Below are 10,361 nucleotides of genomic sequence, written 5' to 3'. Positions count from 1 at the left end.
TGATGGGACAGGACTCTGGACAGGACCTGTTTATTCTCTGGTTATTTATAGTCGGTGGTGTTGTGGTGTCACGGTTGGTGGCCCCTCTTCTTCCACACCCTTCAGACCGCTCCAATCCCCTCTTGTCTGTATCGCTGCTCTCCTCAGCTGTCACATTCCTTTTCATTCTCCCCTCGTCTAATTTTGAACCCTCTAACCTTTCCGCTGAAGTTCAGATATCATCCGGCCGGCGATTTGTAGACACTGCTCAGACTTTGGAGATCACCAGTGAAACGTTTTCTTCTTCTTCGGTGAAGCAGCTACTGTCCAGCTGCAGGGAGATTTAGCTCCTTGATTCAGGCCTCGTGCCAACACCAACACTGAGCCTCAAGGAACAAAAGATGGGCTCTTGTCCATTTTGGCCTACTGGTTGCTTGGTGGCTTCCCAAAACTAACCGAGTGTAACATTGTTCCTTCATGTCCATTCTTCCTGTGATGGAAGGCAGAAAAACTTGAGGATTTATGACTAAAGGACTGTTGGCGTGTTCTCCCAGTAATCACCTGGGGTTTCCTCCCACTGCAAAGACATGCAAGCAAGTTATTAGAAATACTGCTGCTCTTGAGCAAGGCAGAACAGTAATATAAATGGTAAACATGGTTCAAATACAGAGGAAAAGTTTCTCTATTGGGATTTAAAGTAGAAATAAGAAAATATAAAGTATACAATAGACTTTTTAATCATTTTGATGTCATATTGCCCAGCCATCACATCCTTTTTCAGAGCGGAGTGCAAGGTGGTTTCGCCATACCTCGTGCTGTGTCCTATGTATCAGCTTTATATGACAGCATCGGTATAAGTATTTAACAGGGATGAGATGGTTTATGTATCCCATATTGAGGTGTAAGCAGCTGAGACAGCACATCCTATAATGTGCACATAAACGCTACCAAAGATGCTTTGGATAAAAAGTTATTGTGAACAAACGTTGTGATTGGGTCTATATGCTGTTTTGGTTCTGGTGGCACAATTACTTCTGTGACATTTATGCAGTCGTGCTGGGAGTGGAGTTGCAGACATGTTCTTAGAATTACCTAATCAACGAGTCAGCTGACACAATCTTGGCTTTCTCTGAATAAATGCACACATTTGCTGTATAGTGTTGACTGAGGTTAGTTCCTACCTGGTTCAGTGCGTATTTTCACTAAAGGAAAGTCTGCGTGACACATTTCACAAGCTAAATGTTACTTATTGTGTAGCAACTCTGCTCTCTGTACTTCTGACTGAATTCCTTTTTATTAATCATTTATTTACATAAAACTTATGAGCAGGAAGAGCGCAAGCTTTGTCAGTCAGACCATTACAAAAAGCCACAACAATCCAAAAAGCGAATTTGATGGATGGATAGATATAACATACATACACACACCTTCAGCCAACTCATTAATCTTCCTCAGGCTCTCAGACAGTGCCATTTATCCCACATTGTTTTAGATTTATCAGAAGTAGACCTGAATTTGACAGTTCTCATGCAGTACATTTCTATTTTCCTGTGGTTGATGCGTGTCTGAGACCTAACTTTGCCTCATGTCTGCTCCTCCACCTATCTCTTTCTCAAAGTTAAAATAAAGGATGTAGGAGATTTCTACTCTCACACGCCCTACTTGTGTCTCCTTCTCCCCAGTGAAGTGGTTAATATGTCAAATAAAAAATCTGCCCTCCGTTTGTTTGCCTCGCTTGCCGGTTTCGGGCCCCTCGCTGTTTGACCTGCTGTGACGGCAGCCATATTAGGCGTAAACAGGCTTTCGGCTGCCGGTGCCAGCCATTGTTATCTTCAGTCAAGGTTGGCAGGCCTTGTATGGTGCTGCTGTCTCCTCTGCTGTGACTCACATTTTTGTTTTGGCTTTCAGTGCCACCTGCAGGTCAGAGAGGGTGAAATGTGGTGTTAGGTGGGTGAAGCAGTCTTGCTCATAAAGCTGCTCTCTTTTTAAATTATTCAGTTTGGACACAAAGAGCTTAGCACGAGGAGATCTAAGGAATTTTGCAGACTTTACAGGACAGACCAAGCATCTCTTAGGAGATGCCCCTACCCCCACTAAACGCGTGCACCTAAGTCTTCCACAAAACCAGGGAAAACCCTATCGTTTTGAGTTCTACATCTCGATGCTGACCGTATCCTTCTGCATTTCAGATTTGGGCGTATCGGCCGTCTGGTGACCCGTGCTGCCGCCGCAGGAGGCAAGATGGAGGTGGTGGCCATCAACGACCCCTTCATCGATCTGGACTACATGGTGAGAGGACTTCCCGCACTGCATTATTTTCTGTAAATGGTTTTCCATATGGTTCATAATGCTGTGTGTGTGCGCCAATCCTATAAGCCAGTGTTAAGAGGCAGGCAAGCTTAGTACGATTAGTCTGCAAAATCATCTTTGGGTTATGAGGAGTTAGTGGAGACGGAGAGTGAATATACAGGTTTGGAGTGGAAAAAATATTATCTAATGGATCTTTTACTGTGAGATGCAGGTGTTGCATGTTTTTAAATGTTCCTCTCATGCGGTCTTCCCCTCCTGCAGGTCTACATGTTCAAATACGACTCCACTCACGGTGTGTGGAAGCACGGAGAGGTGAAGGCCGAGGGAGGCAAGCTGGTCATCGGCAACATGCACATCATGGTCTTCCACGAGTACGTACACTTTTAGATTAACAATTTATTTTTTTAACAAAGTGACTTTTACGCATCTTTACCTATATGAGTCTCCTGCACAGTCCAGATGTTGTCTGACCTCTCACATGTTATTACATACAGGAGGGACCCCGCCAACATCAAGTGGAGTGATGCTGGCACGGACTATGTTGTTGAGTCCACTGGTGTGTTCACCACCATCGAAAAAGCCTCTGTAAGTTTACCAACTGCTGCCACGCTGATTTCACTGAGATAATTATAAGAAACATAAAACCAACTGACAAACTGAATGTTGTTGTCTGGAAAGAAATTGTGTTTTTGATTTTGTCTTTTTTTTTTTTTTCTTTTAATACAATTTCTTTTAAACTGTAGGTGATAACGTGACATTTGACCAAGAAAAAGTAGCATACACTACATGTACAGTAAATGGGTTTTATAATCTAGATCAGTGGTTCCCAACCTTTTTTGGTCTGAGGCACCCCCACAACCCTGTCAGATGAACTCATGTAACCCTTTATTGATCCCCAATGTAGAACTTCATATATTTCTCCATTCCTGTAGCTGCTCTTTTGAACTTAGGGCCGTTACATAGTCAACGCCTCGGTACGTATCCGCAAGGCTACGCATCGCTACGCTTTGGCCGCCATTATGCGTCGATGCGTAACAAAATGTGCCGTCCCAGTTGTTGTCGTTAAGCCAATGCACGCGGCCCTGTAACGGCCCTTACTTTTAGCTAGTTATTTCTACCATTTTATTACTCTTAGCTAAACTTTTGCTGCTAACTAGTTTTCACACACTCTTGCATAACTGCAAAATGTAGTGTTAAGGTGTTACAGTTGACTTAATGTTAACATGTGGATATATTCAAGTCAAATCATAATTTCAATGTTTTCAAAGTAGTTATTTATTATTACTTTATATATTTTACTTTTTGTTCATGTAAGGTGTCAAAGGCACCCATAAATAAAATGTAGTGTCATTTATTTTACAAGCTTTCCACGTAACCCCCTGGCAACTGCAGAAGTACCCCCTGGGGTACAAGTACCCCTGTTTGGGAATCACTGATCTAGCTCACAAAAGGAGCTACAAATGACTATTGTATAGAAATTATGATGATGCATTTCAGTTTAAAATGCATGAATGTTATTATTCATTTCATGACCTTTGACCTGTCGTGTGTCCCTCTAGGCTCACCTGAAGGGCGGTGCTAAGAGAGTGGTGATCTCCGCTCCCAGCGCTGACGCTCCCATGTTCGTCATGGGCGTCAACCACGAGAAGTACGACAACTCCATGAAGGTTGTCAGGTGAGTCGCCGCTGGATCTGAAGGGAGTCGCAATTGGAGATTTCATCGGCAGTTTACGTGGCTTACTAAAACTGTTTTACTGTAATTTATTTTGTCTATTTTAGAGCTCTAGTAGTTTTTTATGATGACCTTTTTAGTTTTGGACGGATTCATAATCAGACATGACGTGTTATCAAACTTGGCAGGGACAAAATGTGAACATTTGGATGGTTTAAAAACATGCTCTGCCAAAAAATGTCAAACCAAGATCATCTCTTGGGGTGGTGATGGAACAGTGGATATGACTTTGGTGACACATGCCTTTGGTGTGGGAGACCCGGGTTCGATTCCCACTGCAATACATGGTGTCCCTGAGCAAGACACTAAACCTCTGGTTGCTCCTGAGGCGTGCGACCTCTGACATATATAGGAATTGTAAGTCGCTTTGGCTAAAATGTTTCCTGTGTCAGCTAAATGACATGTAATGTCTCCTAAAATATACCGGTGAGTGTCTGTGCACTTCTGATGTAAGTAGTATCGTTTCTAACTTGGAGTCCCTGCCTTGTCTCCATAGCAACGCTTCCTGCACAACCAACTGCCTGGCACCGATTGCCAAGGTCATCAACGATAACTTTGGCATCGTTGAGGGTCTCATGGTAAAGAACTCAATAATTTCATTGAAGGATTCATTGATTGAAATTACACACTGCAGTAACACTGCTGCACCTGTTATTAAAGAGCATTTCATGATGGATTTTGATCTTGTACATTAGTTTATTGTACAAGATTACAAACTAGCAATCTTATTGTACTGATTATAAACAGTGCCATTGCCTAATTTATAAGATGTAATCGTAACAATCTTATTCAGCACATGAATCGTGAATCGGTCTTGCGACCTTTTGCTCCTTCTTTGCCAGAGCACAGTCCACGCCACCACCGCCACACAGAAGACCGTTGATGGTCCCTCTGGTAAGCTGTGGAGGGATGGCCGCGGTGCCTCCCAGAACATCATCCCCGCCTCCACTGGAGCTGCCAAGGCCGTGGGCAAGGTCATCCCTGAACTGAATGGGTATGATTTTTAATTTCATTAGGGTTGTGACTTGATAGCTGCCAACAGTGAAATTGCAACTCCTGGCCAGTCACGTGATGCCCTTTTAATACATTCATGTTGAAAAAGGCATGTATTAAAAGATCGATTTGGGGAATTTTTTAATATCGGATCACTCAAGCAAATATCGGTTTTAAATTGGAGAATCAATTATTTTAACTCAGCCCTAGTAATGACTACAAAGACAGAAAACGACAACAGAGAGCTCCTGTGTAGAAGTGGTGGGATCTTTTGCTTGTCTGTACCCAGGGGCCCATTGTCTCATAATCTGCCCATGTTCATCAAAAGATGCTTGGTCCCTACCGATGGTCTGTCCTAATATCCCCCTCTGATGAAAATACAATTATCCTGCCAGAATTTTTCGGTCAAACATTTAATTCAGAGGATGTGCGTCATGTATTTGAGCTACAAGATGACCGCATTCTCAATTAAATGTGTCCAAGTGTGTTTTCTCGACACACTAAAATTACTTGCAAGTATGGCGCGCATTAGGACCGACCATAGACTTCATGTGTGGGACATATTTAAAAGTGTGGTGGTGTCACTTCTAGCTGAGCTAGACCTAGCTCTGACCTTCCTGTGGAGGAGAAAATCGAGATTAAAATCATGTGTATCGAATGTGTTTTCGACTGCTTTTACTTGGTGTCTGACTCTTGACGGTCTCATTCTTACAGCAAACTGACCGGCATGGCTTTCCGTGTCCCCACCCCCAACGTCTCTGTCGTTGATCTGACTGTCCGTCTGCAGAAGCCCGTAAGTGTATCCTAATCTTTAAATAAAGGTTTAAGTGGCTGCTTAACTTGAACTAACTATTTGACTAATTTTGGAGTCAAAGGGAAAAAGTCTTGCTCTACCTTCTGCAAAATTTCAACAGTTTTGGTAGTCTGTAGTCCGTAACCAGACCATGTTCAATCTTGGGTTTACCCAATCTACAGATTTGGTACTCATAGCTCCAATTTTGTTATTTAGACTTTGGATGCTACCCGGCTCACACTTCATAATAGACACTTAAACTAAAGCTGCCATTTTGAAACCTAACCCTGGGTTTATCGTCTATGATGTGAATCCTCACTTTTTTGAATGTCTCATCCTTCAGGCAAAGTACGACGACGTCAAGAAAGTGATGAAGGCCGCTGCTGAGGGACCCATGAAGGGAATTCTGGGATACACAGAGGACCAGGTACAGAAAACATGTCCACATATTCCTACAACACAATTATCATGTATAATTCTATACATATAAATGGATATATTTTAAACATAACAGTCTGATGTCATTTTTATGGGAGTGTGTGTAGAGCCTACATAAGCCACCAGATGGCAGCAACATGACAGCTCAAGATTTCCACCCTTCCTAAATTAGAACTGATTAAGTATCTTTAAACGGTTTTTAATTATCCATTTAAGTAAAATCTGAAGATTATTTGTACTTTGTACCGTGTGTTGCTGCATGGTCAGTTTACGGCTACACTATGCTCTGCATGTATAAAAACAGTTGTGTCCGCCTCTTTCTGCTCAGGTTGTGTCCACAGACTTCAATGGCGACAGTCACTCCTCCATCTTTGACGCCGGTGCTGGCATCGCACTGAATGAGCACTTTGTCAAGCTGGTTTCATGGTGAGTTAACAGTGTGCGGCGTAGCAGGATCAGTCATGTCTCTGGACCAGTGTAACTTCAGTGTAATCACTAATCGGGTAATGATGCGAAATATGGATCAAAGTTTATATAAACCCTAACTGGGGAAGAGAAGTTTCCAGCTTTCTTTAGCTGAAGCAAAGAACCCCTTTTTTCCATCCATCCATCTTCATCCGCTTATCCAGGGTCGGGTCGCGGGGGTAGCAGCTCCAGCAGGGGACCCCAAACTTCCCTTTCCCGGGCCACATTAACCAGCTCCGACTGGGGATCCCGAGGCGTTCCCAGGCCAGGTTAGAGAGATAATCCCTCCACCTAGTCCTGGGTCTCCCCGAGGCCTCCTCCCAGCTGGGACGTGCCTGGAACACCTCCCTAGGGAGGCGCCCAGGGGGCATCCTTACCAGATGCCCGAACCACCTCAACTGGCTCCTTTCGACGCAAAGGAGCAGCGGCTCTACTCCGAGCTCCTCACGGATAACTGAGCTTCTCACCCTATCTCTAAGGGAGACGCCAGCTACCCCCTTTTTTGTTTTTTTAAATTCAACTGCACTGGTGTTTTGCTGTGGGAGGATCTGGGTCATTTGGTAGCTTTTTTTTTTTTTTTTTTTTTTTTTCCCCATATTGCCCAGCCATCTAAAACTGGTGTTTTAGAGAGTGAATCTACTGTTAAACACTTTATTTTTTTTATTAAAGAAGCAGCTATGTTTTGCTCACACAATAGATGCCTGATTAAGGTCTATAACCAAAATGTCACCGCTTCTTTATTAAATTCTGTGCTGAGTGTGTCCACCATTTCTTTCATTAAATCTCACTTTTCTGTACACCTAAGACGGCATTTTTTTCATTAGACAACAATTTCTGAAAACGCGCCCATTCAAATTTTTTTTTCCCCCCCAATATCTTTACATAAAAAAAAAAAAAATAAAAAAAACATGCATCCCTCTAATAGGATGTTTTTCTTTTCATTAATATCCCATACATCTCTAACATCTCTGTTAATTGTGTGCAGTGGTGGAAAAAGTATTATTTAAAGTAAGACGTAAAAGTACTAATACTGCACAGTAAAAATACTGTTACAAGTAAAAGTCCTGCATTGAAAATGTTACTTATGTAGAAGTATGTACAGTAAGTATTATCAGGAAAATGTACTTAAAGTAGTAAAGGTACATGCAGAAAAATCCTCACGTTTTAGAAACTGGAAACAATCCAAACAGTTGAATGTTTAATGGTCTAATCATGTCAGCTGGACTTGTAGGCCAGTATATGATGGGAGTTTAATTTATAATAAAACTATTTTATAAACTACATGTGTTTTGTGTGCAAAAATCTTAATTTGTAAAGTAAGGCTGTCAGATTAATGTAGTGGAGTAAAAAGTACAATATTTCTCTGAGATGTAGTGGAGTAGAAGTAGAAAATGGCATGAAAAGAAAACACCGAAGTAAAGTACATGTACCTCAAATTTGTAGTACAGTACTTGAGTAAATGTACTTAACATTCTACCACTGACTGTGTCTGCAGGTACGACAACGAGTTTGGCTACAGTAACCGTGTGTGCGACCTGGTCCAGCACATGTTCTCCAAGGAGTAAAGTCCTGTCGCCACTCATAGTGATAATCCTTACCCTCTTCCTTCAGCTGTAACTGGATGCCATGCCATTTCCCCCCCTTCCCCGGGAGCAAACATCTTCAACAACAAACTGTCTAGCTGATGATGATGATAATAAGTTTATGATAGTCACTTCAGCTCTGCCCAGCAGTGAGGACTGCACATAGCAGTGTTGATAGATATTTTTCCATCACTGAACTGTATTGTACTGAATGGTCTGGTTGCACTAAACATGCACACCGGCTCCTTTTTTGCACTTAATGATGAATGATAATAAAGTCCTCCATTTGTGGAAAGACTTGCCGTTTTCATGATGTAATTTGTACTCGCTGTGATTAAGGGTCTTATTTTGAATGTGTTAAGATGAAACGGTCCATAGCGCTCATTCCGTCAGTGCCTATGCTGCTACCTTAAGCCTTGAAATATAGGTGGAGTCTTAACTTGTCACTCTGAAATCTACTTAGTCACCGGTCTATATTTTTAGACTCCTAATGCTGTTCTATTGGACCTGCCCAGACAAGTGACATTGAGTTTGGTGCAGAATACAAAATTAATTTCTGGAAGAACATCCAAAATGTAATTAGGCAGTTTAAGTCTTAACATTATGAAACCCAGAGGAAGGCAGGATGAGAGTTTGGAGGATGGCATACAGTGTGTGTAGTTTTCTGGGGCGACCTGTCACTCCTAATAACTTTATATCAAACGTTTGTCTTTCAACTATGTCTAAACAGTTGACCGTGACAGTCGCACCCCTCCTCAAACTATGAATGAGACTCCACACTTTGTGGTGTATGCGTCACTTTTCATTTACAAATTTATCAGGGAGAAAATGTCCCCCAGTCATTGACATGCTGAAACATCAGTTGATGGCAGGCAAACATTTTCTATCTGCATCATCCATCATAGACTGTCAGTCTTGCTTAATCTGTCATACAGAAACGTTCAGCTTCATTGTCATTATACAATACAGGAGGATTGCACAACGAAATTCAGTTTTAGCACCTACGCCATGCTACACAAAAAATTTAAACAATGTTTAAATTAGAATAACATAATATAGGAAATAAAGAACAACTTATAAGTAGCACTAAAAGAAATAAAAAAATTACATTTACCAATAAGATATAGAGGGTAGTGCAAAGTGGGGAAAAAAAACTTTAATGGTGCAAGCTAAAACTAATGGGCAACTCAATTAAGTTACATGTTTCCATAGCATATGTCAAAGTATGTGATGAATTACACCTTACTGTATAGATTTTGATATGTCACATTAAGATTCAGATGTTCCAGTTTACTTAAAGTTTGTCACCTGTCACTGTATAGGTGCATTTAGTCAAAACACTTAATTTAAACAGTGGGCTGTTAAAATATATTTTTCAGCCAGGATCTTCCAGCTGCTCTGTTAGACCTGGACAGACAAGTCACTTTGAGTTTGGTGCAACATATGAAATTAGTTTCTGGGAGAAAAGCCAAAAATAAAATCAGGCTGTAGGATACACCACACCCAGGCCAGAGAAGAGGGCGAAGTGAGAGAGAGTGTTTTCTGGGTACACAGGGAAATATGATGAACCCCAAAAGTAAGGTGACCAGATTTCTGAGACAAAATCCGGGGACATTTTCAGCTCAGAAGCGTAAATACCTCCAAAACAGATAATTTTTTTATCTTTGTAAACTTAAAATGGGGACACTGCCCCAGGGGGGTCACTAGAGCTGCACTGGGGCACAAGCCCCCCTGGGGGAGGGGGGGGGTCCATGGGCATGCTCCCCTGTAAGAAATTCTTTTTATTTTAACGTTTAAATGCATCAATCTGGTGCACTTTGAAAAGAAATTCAGAGGTTAGACGTGATTATTCATATATCTATGGATGGGAATATTTGTGCTGTAGCCTGAACTATTTTGCACTTCAGAATTTTAACCATGCACACACAGGTGGAATAGTTTTTTCTTCATATTTTTGCATTAATGTCACTAGGATACATACCAGTAGAAATATATATTTATATTTGTAAGTGGGATATATATAATTAAGTGGGATTGTCTGGAATCTGGCAATATAATAACCATTATG

At 41.6% G+C, this 10,361-nt stretch overlaps 1 protein-coding gene across 1 annotated transcript in view; it reads left to right on the top strand.

Annotated features, from left to right (window-relative positions):
* The window catches only part of LOC144529235 (glyceraldehyde-3-phosphate dehydrogenase-like), a 10,198-nt gene extending 1,608 nt beyond the window's left edge, over nucleotides 1-8,590 (top strand). The window contains exons 3-12 of the mRNA XM_078268240.1: nucleotides 2,169-2,268; nucleotides 2,551-2,660; nucleotides 2,784-2,874; nucleotides 3,849-3,964; nucleotides 4,518-4,599; nucleotides 4,864-5,015; nucleotides 5,729-5,807; nucleotides 6,151-6,234; nucleotides 6,574-6,671; nucleotides 8,206-8,590. Coding sequence (XP_078124366.1) covers nucleotides 2,169-2,268; nucleotides 2,551-2,660; nucleotides 2,784-2,874; nucleotides 3,849-3,964; nucleotides 4,518-4,599; nucleotides 4,864-5,015; nucleotides 5,729-5,807; nucleotides 6,151-6,234; nucleotides 6,574-6,671; nucleotides 8,206-8,275 — 982 coding nt within the window. The 3' untranslated portion in view covers nucleotides 8,276-8,590. The remainder of the gene's footprint in view (nucleotides 1-2,168; nucleotides 2,269-2,550; nucleotides 2,661-2,783; nucleotides 2,875-3,848; nucleotides 3,965-4,517; nucleotides 4,600-4,863; nucleotides 5,016-5,728; nucleotides 5,808-6,150; nucleotides 6,235-6,573; nucleotides 6,672-8,205) is intronic.
* The last annotated feature ends 1,771 nt before the right edge of the window (nucleotides 8,591-10,361 follow it).

The sequence above is a fragment of the Sander vitreus genome, chromosome 14, assembly GCF_031162955.1.
Source record: "Sander vitreus isolate 19-12246 chromosome 14, sanVit1, whole genome shotgun sequence".
In the NCBI taxonomy this organism is placed as follows: domain Eukaryota; kingdom Metazoa; phylum Chordata; class Actinopteri; order Perciformes; family Percidae; genus Sander; species Sander vitreus.
Note: the sequence above shows the minus strand (reverse complement) of the source record. Positions and strands in the feature narration are given on the sequence as shown.